This window comes from Dermacentor silvarum, chromosome 1 (genome assembly GCF_013339745.2).
Source record: "Dermacentor silvarum isolate Dsil-2018 chromosome 1, BIME_Dsil_1.4, whole genome shotgun sequence".
NCBI classification, from domain to species: Eukaryota; Metazoa; Arthropoda; class Arachnida; order Ixodida; family Ixodidae; genus Dermacentor; species Dermacentor silvarum.
In genome coordinates this window covers 83,744,228-83,763,435 of record NC_051154.1, presented here as the reverse complement: position 1 = coordinate 83,763,435, position 19,208 = coordinate 83,744,228, and the positions used below count along the sequence as shown (strand labels likewise).

At 43.5% G+C, this 19,208-nt stretch overlaps 1 protein-coding gene across 2 annotated transcripts in view; it reads right to left on the bottom strand.

Moving 5' to 3' along the window:
- Positions 1–220: 220 nt before the first annotated feature.
- The window catches only part of LOC119431703 (nucleolar protein 9-like), a 63,687-nt gene continuing 44,699 nt past the window's right edge, over positions 221–19,208 (bottom strand). For both annotated transcript variants that reach the window (XM_037699183.2, XM_049670539.1), the window contains exons 7-11: positions 18,721–18,913; positions 12,261–12,389; positions 10,135–10,311; positions 5,670–5,813; positions 221–504 (exon numbers count right to left, since the gene is read on the bottom strand). In XM_037699183.2, coding sequence (XP_037555111.1) covers positions 238–504; positions 5,670–5,813; positions 10,135–10,311; positions 12,261–12,389; positions 18,721–18,913 — 910 coding nt within the window. In that variant the 3' untranslated portion in view covers positions 221–237. The remainder of the gene's footprint in view (positions 505–5,669; positions 5,814–10,134; positions 10,312–12,260; positions 12,390–18,720; positions 18,914–19,208) is intronic.

Here is a 19,208-nt window from a genome sequence, read left to right as displayed (position 1 = left end):
CACAATTTTATTTCTTCGCACTACAGAGTCTGTCACCACCAATAATAATGCAAACACTGGCACTGTTTTCACAGTGCTTACCTACTTTAGACACATTTAGGGCACTTTTTTTTTTTTAAATAATTTTCTTGATGTTTTTACAACCTAACCTAATGTTATGCAATACATGTTATGTTTTATGACCAATTACTATCACATCGGTTTTGATAGTAAGTCATCATTTTATGATGGACGACTTTATTTCTCTTTGAGAATGTCTTGGAAAAGAAGAGATGTCTTTTTGCTACTCTTCTGCAGTTCAGTCCAATCATTTCGGCGATGAATGAAGTGATAAAGGCAAAGCTTCTTGGAGACTAATTTCCCACATATTGAGGCTGCAAGGGCACTCTCCTTGTCAGAAAGTTCTTCTGCAATGTCTGTTTTTTGTGATATGTTTGCGATGTCCCATAAGTTCATGACAAAACAACTGCCATACTTGTCCATTGCCAGGCTTCCATAGTGGCCCTGAAAGAATGCAAAACAGAGATGTGAACATGCATTGACAGCACAGATTGTTTGTGCTACCAAATATACTTTTTTTTTTCTTAGAGTAATCACTGCACCCTCGAAAATTGCTGCAGTGGCTGTTGTCTGCTTGTTCCAACCAGTGATAACTGCACATGGCAGCTTTCAATATTAAGCAATTAGTTTAGAAACTAGAGGGCATTTGCAGTTCCCACTTGTGTAGAACCTCTGTTCTTGTTACAAAGGTAATTGCAGTTTGGAAGTAATTTGTTTCAGCTTACAGTGGCTAGTGTGAGAACCCCGATTTACAGCCACTTCAGTTTTCATTTAGCCCCTAGAACATTCTACTGGGAAAATTTCCCTTGTAAATATCACACACCCAGCTTCACATAAATTTTCAGCAAAAAAAAAAAAAAAAAAAAGGTGCAAGCATTATGCCAGTAAACGCCGTAATTTGCACCACCCACGTGATGACCAATCCTTCTAGCAACATCATTACATAGCACTGCGTGTGGTTGCACTGCATCGGAATGTGCCTGAAATACTAATTTAATGCTTAATTAAGAACTTGACACTTATTGTTAGAGTAATCAGCAAATTATTCAGAGCTTGGTTTTGAATAAAAGCAATGAGAGTGCTCTCGTACAACTATGTTGCAAGTATCTGCTGCTGCAACATCCTTTATACTAATTACATTGAAATAATAAATTTCTAATAAAGGTCACCTAGCAATGCTTTAAAATCTTTAAATAGCAAAAAAAAAAAAAAAAAAAAAAACAATGGCAGCAGGAAAGTAACATTCTGTTATTCTATGACAACCCCCTCTTCTTTTGTAAAAGTAAGAGTTTTATCAAATGAAATGCTTCACCTATTTACCGATACAAAGTGCAAATCTAATTCAGCAACTTTTCTTTATCTCAGCAATAAATTTGTGGATGATTATTTTACACCATTATTGCTGCTGTTTCAAACTGAAACTGTTTTGTGGCATTTATGGGTCGTTAAGTCTCTCTATTTCTATTATGGTGATATTCAAAATACAAATAAAGAGAAAGAATGGAGAGCACAGCTAACAGAATCAGCATACAGTGGAAAACCTTTATAACACATGTAATGTTTGGAACCATAAATATTTCCCTCATATAGTCACTAGTGCGCCACTGCAGCCCCCCAGAAGTGTTGCTCTGAACAGTGCCGATAATTTTTGAGTTCGTCGTACAGGGTAAGCTGCTGTTTCCTTTGTAGTAGGCTATGGAAGAGGGACATGGAACAACATTTGGGCATGGAATGTTGTATCTAACATGCATTACACAGGAACCAGTGCTAAACAACACAGCTGTACATGAAATCCACAGGGACAAAATTACAGAATTACAAGCAGCCTGTTTGCACAGTCTTTTCTGTGCCTTCAGAAGCTGGTGCACATGCAGATGCAGTTGTAAGCCTATTTAATGCAAAATTTGATGAGTAATAATTGTTCTTGTTCACATGTGTTGGAGATTGATTAGAACAAGTCAAAGTCTCAGGCAAACTTTTTTATATCCAGTTGAGAAGATGATTATGTAAGAAAAATAGGGTGTGAGCAAGATTAACATGATAATTCAGATTGCATGTTCTGCGTCTATGTATGCATGTTGTTCTGATAGCTAGTGTTTTGCCTTTTTAGTATGGTTCTGTTTAAGTATGTTCGTAATAAGCCAGCAAAACATGTATGAGACATGCAATTTATTTCGTTAAGCAGACAAAGTCACTGCAAACTTTTATTTTTATTTTACAAGATGGAAAATTGGCCAGGCAATACTTTCCCTAACATTGTGTGGGTCATTTGGTAGTACAGTTGCTCAACTGTACCCTAGATGATCCCAAAGTAAGAGATTTAAAAATTCAATGATTAGAAAAGTACAGACAGTGTCAAGATGCAATTTACCCCGAAATGCAAAGATAGAATAGTTTTTTTACTTAATAATATAACTTCCAAAATGTTTACAATGGCGACCAACAGATGGTGCTTTAGTGGTCCCAAAGCTCTGTCACAGTTCATTCACAATTTATTTGCAATTCATACACAGTTTAAACACAGTTTTGCCTGTCGGCGGGAAATGTAACTTATTTGGCAATAATCTTTTAAAATCTTGTATACTTGTGCATTTCTGTGCAAAAAGCATCACGCTACTTTCTACAATTTTCAAATTAACGAATTTGTACTTTTTTTAATTACTTTTGAATCACCTGGTACAGTTGCGCTCGGAAGTTTGGAGACCATGGGAGCGCATGGTAAATTGTATGCGTGCACCTTCTGGTGGCGTGGTGCATGCTGTCGAGAGTGTCTCAGTGTGAATGCGCATCCATCCTTAATCGCTGGCCTCTTCGCTCGAACGCATGTGTCGTTGACCGGACTTTGCAGCGGCTTCTGCCAATAGTGGTGACGGCGAAGCAGCAGCGAGGCAGCGAGCCAAGATGGACGAGCACGCGTACTGCAACATTGCAACACTCTCGACAGCAGGCACCATGCCGCCACACGGACTTTGCAGCGGCTTCTGCCAATAGTGGTGACGGCGAAGCAGCGGCGAGGCAGCGAGTCAAGATGGACAGTTTTGGATGCAAGATGGATGCAAGTTGCCATGTGCTCCCATGGTCTACAAACTTATGAGTGCAACTGTTGCATATAAAATGTACCAGGTGGTTCAGCAAAGACCAAGTAATAACTTAAAAATAGGTGCTTTGGAATAAGGCACTTCTTTAGGGACATGTCAGTAGTGGTAGACGTCAGAGAAAAAATGGGATAAAATTATTAAGCAAGTTGACTAATCACCTAATTAACTTTTTAACATAACATTTATGTGGCTCATTGTGAGTGGGAAAACGAAGCAAGCTGCCCACACACACCGTATCTCTATTCATAATCGGTAAAAATGCCACAGCTCTCAGAGCTGTGGCATGGTGGAATGTGGTTCACCAAGCACATGAAACCGAAACTTGGAGGATGACAAGCGCACATAGCTGTACCCTTGAACAGACATCACTGGGAGGTGTCACTAAGCAGCCAAAAGCCAGATCTAAAAGTTGAGATAGCATAGTAGCAACAAAGCTGGGCCAGTTGCGTGCTTAATTCGAAAAACTAGCGATCAACACAGTACACCAATAGAAAAAAACAAAAACAAACAAACACAAGCTTGTGTCTTTTTCCTTTGTGTACCGTGTCCACAACTGCTTTTTTCTAATTAATTGATATGGCAAGTACTTACTGGCAGCTTCTTTGAATTTCCCAATTGCAACAATGCACCTAGTTACAATACTTCAAAACTTCCTCGTAAGTTTTTTTTTTTTTTTTTTGTTAAAGGAGCCCATGACATGGTCCTCCACCTATTTTCAGTTTTTCACCATAGCTGAGTGGCCAACAGTTAAATACACAAAAAACTGAGCTCTCGGCACACATTTTAATCCGAAGTTACAATTTGAAATCACTACCTCTAAGCGTATCCCACCAAGTGACCACAATTTTGGTATGGCTGCCATGACGTGAAAAAGTGTCGGGCCAGTGCAGTGTCGTTTGCACCGAAGCATTCCAAAACCATATGCGTGCCATGTCGAGATTGTGTATGCCTAGAGCTGTGCAAGTGCCCCGGTAGAAACTTACACCTTGGAATTGAGCAACAGCTCCTGGATTCTTCGGATGGCGCATTGTGCTTGCAATTCTCTCACTCGTGTGATAAAAACAGCACAAACCAAAGAACACCTGAAGAAAATATACCGAGCTGACCACCAAGATGCACATGCAAGAACGAAAGCATGCATGGTGACCACGACATATTTCGGGATCCTGCAATCACTTTTTGCACTTGCAGCACACAAAAGCATGGCCTTCAAGATTAGCTTTTTTGTTATTCCGAGGAAGTTGTCGCGGGACTGTGGCTTTATTTTGTCACCCGTTAGTGTTGTCTGACTGCTGTATAGTATAAGCGGGAGATAAAAAATGTAAATACAAATTTTCTACTGCACCTAGTAACTCAAATTTTGCCAGCTTGCTGTGGGACACATACAGCTCAATGTGTAATGCATAATTCAAGCTTGAAAATTCGGTGTCATAGCCCCTTTATTTGTGTATTATGCTACCACTGGCACAACAGCTCCGAAGAAACTTATTTCAAAATGCCTATTTTAAAATATTACTTAATGTCTTTGTTGAAACACCAGGCACATCCACAAGGATATTAAAAATTATAAGCACACGTAGCACCAATTATGAAGGAAACACCAGATTTGTAACCCGCAGCAATAGACCAGTGGCTATGGAGTTGCACTACAGAGCTTGACATCACAAGTCCGATGCCAGCCACAGCAGCTGCCATTTCGATGGGAGAGAAATGCAAAAACGCTTGTGTACAGTTCATTGGGTGCACATTACCTCCAGGTGGTCAAAATTAATCAGGAATCCACCACTACGGCTTGTCTCATAATAAGATGGTGGTTTTCGCACGTAAAACCGCAGAATTTTTTTTTTTACCAGATTTGTGTTTAACTCCAATAATTTCCTCATTATTGTGCTGAAATCAGAAAAGTGGCACGAAGCAGATTCTTCATCACAAGAACAAAGTTAAAAGTCTCAGAGAGCCAGTTTTGAACCTGAATGAGTGCAGGAGTCTGAAATTACCTGAAAACAGATCAAGTGTTCCCTTTCAGATTTGGTGCACAGTGTACACAGTGAATGAAGAGAGTTAAGACATCTGAACACAGTATCTATTCAGGGCAATAGAATACCATTTGGTATGGGTAAGGGGATATATCTAGTGCACATACAAGAGAAAAAAAAAACTTAATCCATTAGTGCACCAAAACTATCATGATAACTCCGTTAACCCTCCTCTAGCCCGAAATTTAACATAACAAGAACCAAAAAGAAAAGAAAGAGTGCCCACACTGTAGAACCTTCACAAAGCACAATGCATTGAGGCTATCAGCAACTGTTATGAGGGCTAGTTGCCCTGCAAAACTCTATATATTATAACAACCAGTATTGCTATCAGTGCAATGGTTCAGTATAATAATGGTTATAATGGCTGATGAAAAGTTGCATAGCAGAAACAGCAAGGTCAAACAAGGAAATTAGAATGTAGGAAAGCAGCGGGGAACAAAGTGAAGCTGATTATTAGGCACAAAATACCCACCTTAAGCATTCTAATAAGTTCTTCCTTGCTTGTTTTTTTCACATGATCACTTTGCACAAATGCATCTAAAACATGGGAGCCACACGGACAACAGGCAATTGCTTTCAAAGCTTGGGAGCCCATATTTAACAGACTTTGTGAAACCTGAAAAAAAAAAAGTAAAATTCAAGAGCTATGTTTAGCTGATAAATAAGCATAATGACAAGTAATTAAAAAAAAAAGAAAGAAGAAAGCTCAGAGACATCAGAATCAACATTTTCTGTGCCCTTTAATGCATTTTTTTTCCTTTTTAAAAGGAAACTGACAATATTTTTGTCTTGTCAGAGAAGTGGTTGTTTCTGATTTGTCTGTGCTTCCTGTCACATGTAAGAAATTTAAATTTACATAATATACAGAGATCACAAAGTAAAAACACACGCACGCGCGCGTGCGCACACACACACACACACACACACAACACACACACACACACACACACACACACACACACACACACACACACACACTAAAACCAAAACATGGTCATACATCCCAGAAAGCAGCTTCTCGTGACACAAGCAGCGACATTAAAACAGGCATACACTGGGAAGAGTGCTAGTAGTGGGATGTTGACAGTGCAATTTAAGCACTTTTTAATGGATTCTCCACAGGTTGCTTCCAGATAAGACCAAACAAGGGTGGTGGGTTGACATATTTACCATGCTCAACGTTTTCTATACAAATGCTTGAAATCCAGAATGAATGGAGCCTGCACTTATTTTGAGTTTGAAAAAATGATAATATTCATTAAATTACAGACTACGAAAAATGAAAAGTTGCACATCCTGCTAGTTTTGCAATGTTTGACATGCATAACTTGAAATATGCTTTAACAAGAAGTTTGGAACTTATATACGGACCTCTATGCGTAGTACATTTCAATTCAACAAATCTGTCATTTACTTTTATTTTGGAATAAAAGATTTGAAACACTGCTCACAAGAGTGGTTTCTTCTAACTTTCCAAATAAAAAATTTTCTTTCTTTAACTTGGCAAGTTTCTAGCTTTTATTACACAGAAGCTAGAGTTTTGAAACATAGCTGCTATGTTATACATATTATAATGTTCATGTAATAATTTGAGTCCATAAAATAATTATTTTTTAAATTTATCTTTACGAGCATTGATATAGCCATTCAAATGTCAAAAAATCAATGGGTGTTGCAATGTTCACAGACCAAATAAGAAAAAAGCATTTAGGTTCATGCAGCTGTAATGATCATAAGTGTCATTAGCCATCATAGTCATTTTTGGCGCAGCATAGAATTGTTGGTAAAGCGTGGCTGACCACGGTCGGTGCCAACAATAATGAGCCGGCACCTTTAAACTTCCCGGTTTGACGTCGTCTGATACTTGTTGAAGGTTCTGGTACTAGGAGGACCACAGAAAGTTGCACAAGGTGTCCAGCCCCAACTGCCATTCGTGTGAATGAGTCCACAGTTGGACGGTTCACATGAGATTTTTATACGCGTTGTGAAACTACAAAGCTAATCATTGGACGTGTCGCTCAAAGCTAATAAAGGCGACCGATGCATCTCCAAGGTCGGCGTTGGATGAAGCAGGAATGCGAGAAGAATCCACTGCAACAGGAATAGGGAGACACACTCAAGGTAAATTGCAACCAGCAGGATACTTCTGTTCTATGTTTTTGGAGTCGGCAACACCAATCTTCAAAAACTGTAGCTAACAAGATTTTCTTTTCTTTAACCAGCAGTTTATGTGTAGAGCCGCAAACCGATTTTTCAAAAGCTAATTTTTTTTTGGGTACACGTAGTTATTCAGACTTCCATGTGGTACCACTCCATAGGAGGTGTTGCACCGTGATCTTCTCCATGGAGCCAGTGTATGACAGTGACTGAAATTTTGGACACCATGCAGCCATATAGTGTGTCACAATATTTTTGACGAGATCGGCATGCACAATGCTGCAAAGATGGTTTCCATGAACAACATTGGTGCCATTTTGTACCCTTCTTTTGCTGGTTTCTCAGCTTTCCAAGTGCCATGCGGCCACTGCATATAAGTCGAACCTCGATAATTCGAACTCGAAGGGGCCCGCAAATCTGTTCAAATTAAAAGAAGCACGAATTAAGAGAACGACGTGTTCTTGAAGTATTCGTGCACCACAGCACGATGCACGAATGGTGTGAGTCGTGAAATATTGCGGCACGCAAGCACACAGCAAGCAAGGATCACGAAACTGCCAACGCCGGCCAACGCTCGCTTCCAAATAAAATCAGAAAATGAAACTTCAGGGAGCGGGCGAAGCGGGCGCCCGGCCGGTGAGGCCGGTGCGATACCAGGCATGCGCGTAGACCGTTGAAGGTGAGAAGTTACGAGGGAGTTGAGAGGGAGGACGAGGGGAGCGTAGTTGCGAGAAGGGGCGGGTCGTGGATGGTGAAGTTGTGGCCACTGATCATAATCATCTTGGTGTGCTTCCTTCTGTTGCGGCATCACCACGTTCAAAAGACAAGGAAAATGAGGTACTGGGTGTCGCCTTCACGTCCTTGTATTCAGGGTCCCTCTTATCGTACAGAATCGGATATGGCGCACTGTCTCCAAAAACCTTTCCATTGGGACGTCTCAGTTTAAACTCATCATAGTAAAAAAACAATTGCAAACCATGACAATCGAAACAAGCACAAGCGAGAGCTGATGTGAGCAGACAATAGTGCGAAACAGGCTGAACGAAACCCGAGTACAAATAAAGCGGTCGGGCGGATCCGCATGACACCAGTTTCCCACGCATACGTCACTGAAGGGGCCGCTCTCATTGGTCTCCTCCGCTGGCGGCTCGCTTGCCACCATGGTGAGCCGTGGAAAAAAAGCCTACGGCTGATCCCTTCAGTGGCGCACATTTTCCCACTAGTGTGGCTAGGGCATTACGGCGCAATGCAGCAACGGCGACCTTGCCATTTGAGAGAGAGGGTGAAATTTCTGCCACGTTTCTTTTTTGTTTTTTTTTTCTTTTCTTTTTTTTTCCCCTCTGTGCGCGGCGTTGAGGAGTTTCTCCTAAGCTTTTCCTCTATAGTGGGGTCAGAGCAATGCTGGTCGGAGGCGCCGTCACGTGATTTGGCGTGCTGCTGAGAGCGTTGTCGGAATGCGGCACATTCAAATTAACCATCGTAAATGTTTGCGCATTCAAATTACTGGCCTTTTTCGCCCATTGGAATATATATAATTTTGACGGGACCACAGCGCCAGTTCGAATTAAGCGTGTGCGAATTAACGAGATTTAACTGTAGATCTTCATCATCTTGGCATACAACCATAACTTCAGTCGCCAACACTATGGAGGAAGGAAAGCTTGACACCTGACGAAGCAGCGCTGGTTAGACCTAGGCTAGCAGCAAAAATTCATGACTGGCTCCTGCAGTAATGGGCAGCAAGCCATCTCGAAAAACCTGCCACTAATATGTTCATATGAGTGGCTCATCAGTGATTGGTCCTTCGATCATGTGCACGGCTTGGTCTGAAGGCTGTAGGAGCAGTGTTTGGATCCATGGGCAACCAACTGGCAACTACCACAACCACGTATACCAAGTTCTTCTGTGCACTTATTGGATGACTGAACCACTTGCAGATTGCGAAGAACAACAATTCCTTTTGGCAGATATGTTGCGGTATTTGTTACCTGTTATTGAGTGCAGCACTGCTATTTTTCTGTAGCTCATTACATACGTAAAGTGAGCTCCAATGTCAACTTTGTTATTAACATATGAAGCATTTCAATCTGGTTTTCCAACCTGTTCATCAGCCTTGTTTACCTGTTATTGAGTGCAGCACTGCTATTTTTCTGTAGCTCATTACATACGTAAAGTGAGCTCCAATGTCAACTTTGTTATTAACCAATGAAGCATTTCAATCTGGTTTTCCAACCTGTTCATCAGCCTTGTATGCATGTATAAAAATGTGAAGCACAAATTTTAAAGGGACACTAAAGCAAAACAATAAATCAGTTTAGGATGATAAAGTAGTGTTTGAAAACTGTTGACGGTAATTTCACGATTGTTAGAAGAGAATATGAAGGCCACAGTTCCATTTTCTCAATCTTGCGCCGAAATCCGCACGCTGGTACGTCAGTGTGACATCACGAACCTCAAAGTAATTTTTTGCATTTTGGCAGTGTCAGCTCAGTAAAAATTCACGAGACTCGCCACACTCAGTCTTTGTCCCCTAACACAATGTACTAGTCGATCTTCATACCGCTAAATAATTACCCAAGCCCTCGCAGACATAGTCAAAATCCATGACGTCACGACGGCCTAGCACGGGAACTCCAAGGCGGCGCCACCACCTACTTTCGTTATTACCCCTTTTCTGGCCTACCAAGCGTTTTCTTGCGATAAGAGTGGTGTTTTTGGCAGTGTGGAAGGGTGATTTACTAATACAGAAGAAATCATTTCTCTTTAAATCAAGAAAATACCTTTTGAGTCTTCCCAAAACTAAGTAAATGTTGTAACAGCAGGCTCCCCTGGTAGACTACCGATGTCCCTTGCTGTGCCTTGTCAAACTCTTCATATTTTTTCATATAAAGGATGAGAGGCGTCAGGAAGGTGTGCCTGTCCTCTGGATCCACACAGTGCAGAGTTTTCATCAAAGCCTGGATGAAGTACAAGGACAGAGCATGGACAACATAAGTTGGTACATAGATTGGTACAGTTGCAGTCGAGTCCCGCTACAACGAAATTCACGGGACACGTGCAAAATTTTGTTGTGGCGGAACTTCGTTGATGCGAAATTGGTTTGTATATACGTACGCCAAACGGCAAAGCCACGAACGACACCGAAACTATCGTCCGGGAAATCTTCGCGATGGCGTGGGGGAAAAGGTTGAGACGTACCGAAGGCAGTCGATAAAGTGTCAACTTCACTAGAGAATGCATTTTGCGCTGCTGTTACAGCATTTTTTGTACATTGCGGCCGACGCCTAACCTAATGCGTGTGCCCGGCAGATCGTGAAACACTCATTTTGCGGCACATGCACCGTCGCAATGAAGCAGTTTGAATTATCACAATTTCACTGCACATTTATGATAAAGTCGGCAAGCTTGCGCTTACTGGAAGTTTTATTTCCAGAACTCGGTCAGCCTGGATTTCTTACGCTTCACGGCAAGCAAAGGCGTTATGCGAGTCTCACAGTCCGTTAAAAGAGCCATCGCAATGTCAGTGTCATGGTAGCCACCATAGTCGTTAGTTCTGATAACTTTTCTGATGAGGTGAAAAGAATCCATTACTTTCAAAGCAGTCGCCGGAGTCAGTATGTCTAGCAGATTGTCATTTCCCCCAGATGGCGAGACATTAGCATCTTGTTGACAACAGCGGCTGCGGCGCGGCCGCTCGGGCGCTATCTTAAAAGCAATCCGCGACATGCACAAAGTGAACGCTCACGCGGGCCTGATCTTCAAAGCGATCTGCGATGTGGGCAAAGTGCAACTACTGCCGATAGAGTCGTGTGCGCTGTGCTTTCGACATTTAGTTCACGGTGAAGCGAGAGACGGCACGAAGGTCAATTCGCTTGTTGCTATTGCCGCGCCTTCTCACTCCAGCATGTTGACGCCGAGTTTCCGCGGTCATTGAGTGAGATGTGTTCATTATTTACCTGTGCGCGCGCGACACCATGCTCGGTAATTTAGTTAGCAAATGTTTATAAGCTTATACGGCCAATTAAACTACTATCCTTAGTTCATATAGCTGTCTACTAATCTGCTATCGCAATCGATGCTTCACCTTTCGGGCGAAACTGCAAGATTTTTTTCCTTCCGCTTTCTGCCTCGGCGATCATATGTGCCTTCTCCTCATGAGAGAGAAATTTACGCTTCTTTGTTGGCGCAGCCATTTCAACCGGACACAGATCACAGAACGGCAGCGATTGCGGTGATCCCCTGCAGTCTCGCACAGGCGCGTGATGACCACGCGTGGCTATGGACTGCAGTGGCTTGAATCGGTACTTTTAATTTGATTTCGTTCGCTAAAACCTCGTTCAAGCAGACATACGATCGTCACAGCTTTGGAAGGGCCTTCTAATTTGACTACTCGGCAGTCCCAATTTCAATTCAGTCCCAGTTTCATTCTAGAAAATTTCGTTGAAGCGGAAATACCGAATAAAACGCCTTCGTTAGGAAGGGACTTTTTTTGTATTACTTTCTATGGGCAGCTGATGGGGAATTGGAAATTCTTCATTGTGATGGAAATTTCGTTGTAGCGGTATTCGTTGTAGGAGGATTCGACTGTAATTACTTGCAACATTACTGGTACAAAAGACACAAGCTTTAGCTGAACAGTAATGGTGGCAAATGACAGTTGTAAAAGCCTAGAGTCAAGGTGGTCTAGCATGCATTTCATAATTGCATTTCATAATTGCTAGACCAGACCATCTGTCTCCACATGGCACTGAGAGCTAAGTGCACAGATAAACATAGCCAAGTGCCATTTTTATCATAAAAATGATATATACAAAGTGGTGTATGCACTTGTATGAGGAGGTTACTGCTACATGAAGTGGCCTCAGCACTTGTATCACACAACTCTAAATTTAATTTGTTCTCTTACCTTAACGAACTTTGCTTGGTTAACAGAGTGAGTTTTGCAGGCAGCAGCAATGCACACTAGCATTGACACTTGTCCATGGTCAAAGAGTGCATCAAATCCTGGTTCCAATTCTTCATACATTTCCTGAAACTGCAACACAAACATTGGAAGCAATCAGGTGTTAAACACTGCACATGCATTTTGCAGTTCAATTCCAGTTTGTATGTACAGTACAATGATTTAAGTAGCTATATGACAAAGGCCTGCTCCTTTTTTTATGGCACCACAGTTCTGCTTGATGCTACTGGCAAACATGATTGAGGTTAACATTTTCTCAACAGCACAGCGTCGAAAAAAAAAAAAAGGGGGGGGGGGGGTACGAATCTCTCTGCAAAAAGTTCAGAAACCAATGTGGACATTCTTAAAATGCCACTACACATGTCATAAAACCATTAACTCTTTCAGCGTCAGTGATGTACCAGTATGTTTCCGTGCTTCTGTCCCACCATGACTGTACATTGTCCACTCTCTTCACTAACATGTGTGCTCTACACGAAGATGGCAAGCTCTGAGGTGGTTCCACCTTCTGTTGTATATATTTCTAGAAGCATATTTTCTCCTCTCGCTGGGCTTGCTCAGTACGGGTTTTTGTTAGAGGCTGTGGAACACGCCCTTTTGTGGGCATGGTTGTGCCCCACGAAGCACGAGTTTTCACAAAAGAGAGGGGTGGGTACACCGATATGGTGGCAATTCTCTGTCCAAATATTCGCGCCATAGCATAAGGCCACTACTCTTACGTGTTTCTGCCATCTTTCGCATGTTTATACAGTCGACTTCCATTAATTCGACCCTGACAGTACCAACGAAATTATCTGGCCAGTCGAAATAAGCAAGGTCAGAAAAGAACTCCAAAACACACAGCTGATGCATTTGGCAGTATTAGCCCTATTCTAACACGTCCTCGAATCAAATGCGCACCCACTTTATATGTGTAAAAAGTATAAACAAACACAAGAATCACATTAAAGCTCCCAAGTGAAGGAAAAATCTAATGCACACGTGATTTTTTAGCAAGAAAATAAAAATTGTTGCACAATGACAGCCGGTTTCCTAAAGTCAGCTTCGCCACATGGTTTAAAAAATCAGCTCTGCGGCAATGCATCCATGTGATGCGGTAAAGCATATGACCATTCCAAAGGCGATTTTGGTTGCGCAGGCAATACTCGGCCAAATTTTCTTTTTAAAAATATATAAACAAATAAATAAAAGAAAGACACACGTCAGGATCAGGTAAATACCGTAATCAGACATTGTGAGTTACAGTTATAGCTTGAAAATCTCCCTAGGGCAGGCTGAAAGTAGGCGCTTTCGAAGAGATGACCCCTAAGCTCTGCCGAGACAGACGCTCACACTAAAGAGGGTCAGGCACGTGCGTACTGGCTGATCAAGACAAGTTCGACTTATACAGCGAAGGCCAATTTTAGGATCGAAATAATTAAAACTTGGGCTCATAGAAATGTATAGGCGCCGGCTGGCACCTTCAGCAGGGACCGAATTTACCGAACAATCGAATTGACCAGATTTGAATTGACGGATGTCTACTGTAGAAGGTTTTTTCCCCCCCTCTACCACCATCCTCGCTACGCGGGATGGTGGTAGAGGGGGGAATTAACAGGGTCTTTTCAGACTCCCGTTAATTTTCCCATAGCACTCCATGTATACACGTATCGCTTATAGTGCAGTTGCAGGAATTGAAATACCGGTTACAGTGCGGCTGCCTGGGAGTACGGAAGTCAGCGGAAACGGCAAACGCTCCCCTGCTCCCCTCAAATGGGTGCCCCAAGGAGTGCTCAAGGAAGAAAGAGAGACGAAGTGGAGGAGAAGGGCATGTTGTGCGAACGAACAGCCAGTGATGCTGAAACCAGAATCTTGAGTGCGGGTCGTGAAGTATCACGGCGCGCATAGCGAGCGAGGGCTGCGAAACTGCCAACGCCCGCCAACACTTGCTTCACGACAACGGTAGTAAACGTAACTTCAGGGAGCGGGCGGCGCCGGCAAGGCACGGCGAAGGGCGCACGCGGATAGTGTGGAATGTGAGGGAGGAGGGCGGAAGGAAAGCGGATTTCGCCTCGGCAACTCCGCCGCTTCAGTGGCTCCCCTCGCCCTCCCTCGTAGCTCCCTCACTTTCGACTGTCACCGTGCGCGCCAGCCGCCGTGCAGGCACTGCCGCTCCAGCCGGCCTGGCGCCAGCTCCCCAAAGTTTCGTTTTCTGCCGTTATCCGGAAGCGGGCGTTTGCCCAGTTTCGTTGGCCGCCCTGGGACAGCGCCGCTGCTTGCTTCTGGGCCGTAGCCGCAGTGTGCAAGGTCAACACGTGACTAGAAAGTAGAGGAAGCATAAAGGAGAAAGAAGGGTTCAGTGCCATTTTCTACGCATGGCTACGGTAGCGTGGATGAGACGTCGGCATGTACACGCATGTTACGGCGCAACGCAGAATCGGTGACCTTGCCATTTGAGAGGGGGTGAAATTTCTGCCGCATTTTTGTTCTTTCTTTTTTTTTGTTTTGTTCGCGCGCGACATTGAGGGGTCTCTCCTAAGCCTCCGGAGCAATGCTGGTCGGAGGCACCGCCGCGTGATTTGGTTCGAATTAACGAGATTCGACTGTAAATTGAATGCAAACGTTCTAGCCGCATTCCTCGACTGTCGCATACGTGTGGCGGCTCGGTGCACATGTTCTGCATATGTGCGGGCCTTGAAAATTGTTGCTTTGGTTATAGTGCGGTACTGCTTATAGTGCGGATATTTGCGACTTACGTTATAAGCGGTCTACACTGTAATATCTGAGGAAGGAGAAGAAAAAGAGACCTCTGAAAAAACTCAACATTGATAGGGTTAAAGCATTTTGGGGTGGCTTTGATACGAGAGGTCACCCAAGCTAAGGGAAAAAAATGGTAATAAAAAAGTTTTCATTATGAATAGTTGATATTAACAATGTGTGGCACCTGTGGACAACTAAATTATAGAATATTCAGCTGCACTGGTACTGTAACTTGTATTTTGAATGTCCCGATTTAGTATACGTATGCACACTAGGTGTTGTTTTCTAAATAAAAACAGAAAACAAAATTGCATGAAGCATACAGCACAATTCTTTTACATCAGCTGGATTACCTGAAGGTGGACATTAGGATGCAACAAATCACACTGTGATGTTAGTACATGCCCAATTACAAAATTGAAGTGGAGTTGTAATAAACTCATATTTATAGTAGAATCTCGGTGATACGCTCTGTCGCCTGATATGAATTTCAGGATGATAATAATTTTTAAAAAGTCCCGGTCCAAGTCAATTAGCTTACAATGTGCTAAATTTCGAATCTTGCTAGCCACTTTTCTTGCAACACTAGCTGTTGTCAGATGATCAGAGCAGCCCCACCGTTGCGCCGGTTGCATTCCGGTTGCTAGGGCTACCTACATCACTCCACCTTCACTCCCCCCCTCCCCCAGCAAAAGATTTTGCTTTGTGCAGTATCATGAAACTTGGCCATTTTCAAACACCTTGCAACTTTATGAGGAGCCGACAATCACATGCGACCCAGTCTTGCCACGTCAGCAAGTTTGGTTGAATTTTTAGGGGCGAAGCTCCTTAGGGTCGAGCCTTGTCCCTTGTCGCGCCGTCGTACCCACGCTAGTACTCGCCGCTCCCGCTAGAGGCGCAGCTGTGCTCTCTTTCTCTTTCGTTCCCGACGCACGCTCTCTCTCGTCCGTAGCTGGGGCCGCTGCAGTGCACAAGGGCTATATAAGCGCTGTATATACTGTATACATGTACAGTATATAATATATATATATGTCTAAATATGTGTATATGTATAGTATATGTATGCCACGCTCCGTCTTCCGGAAGCTGGCTTCTACTTCCGGTTCTGGCTTCCGGAGAACGCTACCGGCGTTTTGCCCGAATGATCCCCTGGCCGGTACTTCGCCCACTCATCATCATTCAATTCGTGGATACTTGGTGTTCTTTTTTTTTCATCTCTGTATTCCACGCCTTCTGTCTACGGCGCCCGATGACAATTCTAAAGGTTTTAACCTTGGCACCTGTTGACCCTCAAGATTGGCGATATGACAATTAACCCCTACCCACACTGGCAAACAGGCATCCTGCAAGGAGCAGTGCTCTCCGAACACTGTTCAACTTAGCAATCTGTCGCCTACACAGAGCTCTACTTTCCATACAAGATATACGTTACACACTGTACACCGATGAAATAACCATATGGATCAACAAAGGCTTTCAAGGCAAATACAGGACACTTTGCTACGCACACTCGATACAGCTCAAGCAGCTGCTGCGAGCATTGGCTTGGAAGCTCCCCAGAGAAGTTGGAGCTACTTGTGCACACCACATGCTGCAGACCCCCACCCCATCACCCTACACAACAAAGGACAATACATTCCACAAAGATATCATATCAAAGTATTAGGCCTATGTGTGTAGCAAGATGTAGGGGATGCAGCGGCTGTTGAGCACTTGCTAAAGCAGGGTGAACAGGTCTTGAACATGATGTGGTGCATTTACAATTGCCACCGAGGGCTTCATGAGACAGACATGCTGTGGCTGTGTGACGCCTTACTCATGTCTCGCCTCTGCTATCACGCATCACACATTACCTCACAAAGGCACATCAAAACAAGTTGGACACCCTCACTCACAAAGCCACTAAACTTGCAACGTGGTGCTGACCAACAAAAGTACAGAGCTGCTAGACAAGGCAGGTAACCATAACACCCTAGAAGAGCTTATCAGCACACAAACACATACAGGAACTTAGATTGAACAGTACCACATCAGGCAGCAGAATCCTGCAGACGCTGGGTTTCAAACCCAACGACACCCCACTGCACGCTACAAGCACGCTCAGCAAAAATGCTTGAGCATTTCTCACAATAGGTCCCATACCAGGGCACAAGGACCCCCAAAGACCCCCAAAGAAACAAAGAATGCAGAGAAGAGCACATTACGTACTACAGCAAGTAAATTCAATGAGCCAACACCCACACATACCTGTACATTGATGCTTCCATCAACAACAGCGCGGCAGCCATAGCTGTTACCGATCACCACCATACGATCACTCACACACACACCATCAAGAAGACAGAACCACAGTGGGCTGAGCTTGCCGGCATCATTAAGGGAATTAACCTCACCCCATTCATCACAAATAAATGTATCATATTTACAGGTTTGACGAAAGCCTGCTGGAAACTTCAGAGTGGACAACTTCCCAAAGGTTACTGTGAGGCCATCCAAGCACCTGCACCTGCCAACTGAGGTGATCAGGATACCGGGGTACGTGGGAATGGAGGGCAATGAAAGGGCTAACCTGCTCACCTGAGAAGCACTGGAGGCAAGGGGGGGGGGGAGAACGCTTCATCTGCCTCTCGCTTCAACGTGTCTTTTAAACTCGAGATTAGGTGACTTTCTGCACTAAATGTGCAGGAAGACAATGCACATAAAACCACGTCTATCTCAGCTCGCCTTTATCCTTGGCACCCATCGCAGACTGCCTCCATGATAGGCAGCGCACGCCGCGTATATGTGCTCAGCCATGCCCACAGCCACGTGCAACCACAGCCGGGCTAAAGGAGGAGACCCACACTCACCTGCCTCCCACTCAACCCCATGCACCTGTCTGGCACAGCTCCGCTCAAACAAGAGTACAACCATCAAGAGTACAGCAGAAAGGCAAAAAAAAAACCAAAAAAAAAAAAAACCACAATGCAAAGCCACACTGAAGAGCTTGCTGCCAGAAGAGTCAAATTTGATTCCACAAGGTTAGGGAAAAGCAGAGTGAGGATACTGCACAGAGTGAGAATGGGTATGGCCCTTACTCTGGCGAGGTTTACATTCTTCCACGAAAGCAAAACTTCCAGAACAGCTGCCTCACGCGCAGTTACAGAGTGCAATTCACAATGCAGCAGTTGACCACAAGCCGACACTTTCCACCTGCATGGGATTGCCTATAGCTCATGAGGTATCAAGAGAAAAGCATACTGAAGCTTCCTGCATCACTATGGCCAGCGAGTTTTCAGCAGAAGATAAGGCGTAGTGGGGAGCCACAGCACAGAAAATGAACCTTATATTTCCTTGTGGACTATTTCCAAGAACCACCACTGCTGATGTGCTTAAATTTTAACTACAACCCTTCCCCAGAATCCCATCCCATTTTCCTTCCTCCCCACATGGTAACTACCAACAGCGAAAGTTTTACCCATATGTAAAAAATAAAACATTTTGAGCACCACCATGGAGTTGTCATTAGGCACAATAAATCTGATTCCATTATGAAAAGGCAGTCTTTTGTGTTTCATGGGCTGAACTGAAGTTTAAAAAACAAACAAGTAAACTGACAGTTTAACCAGAGTCTCTGGTGATTGTCCATGAGACTTCACTGTCTTGCATATGGTGTTCAACAAACCTGCTCGGATGATGTAGCATACTCGATGACACGCTGTGCACAAAATGTAGATACAGGATGAAGTGACATCTGAAGTAGGATGCCCGAAATGTGATTCTCCCATAATTTAGTAAAAGACTTAGCAGAGCAACGCTTGAGCAGTTCCTCCACTGTGAATGAAGCACTTGGGTCCAAAAATGCAGGTGGTAACGCCCTACAAATGAAAAAGCAGGTTGGTCAGCACTCACCATTTAGTTGCACTGCAATGCATCACTGGCATCACTACAAAAATAAAACCTTGCAAGCATGCAGAAAGGATTGCATTCCGAAATCTGAACTTATGAGAAGGAATGAGCGCAGCAATCTCTTATAATTAACCTCATTTTCTTCAAACAACCAACAGTACCTGCAGGTAATCAGTTTAACACACCAGTTAATCAGCTTAACACACCTTCATTACCAAAGTGTCAAACATTAAATTTTTCTGACCCTACACTTTTGCTGCAACC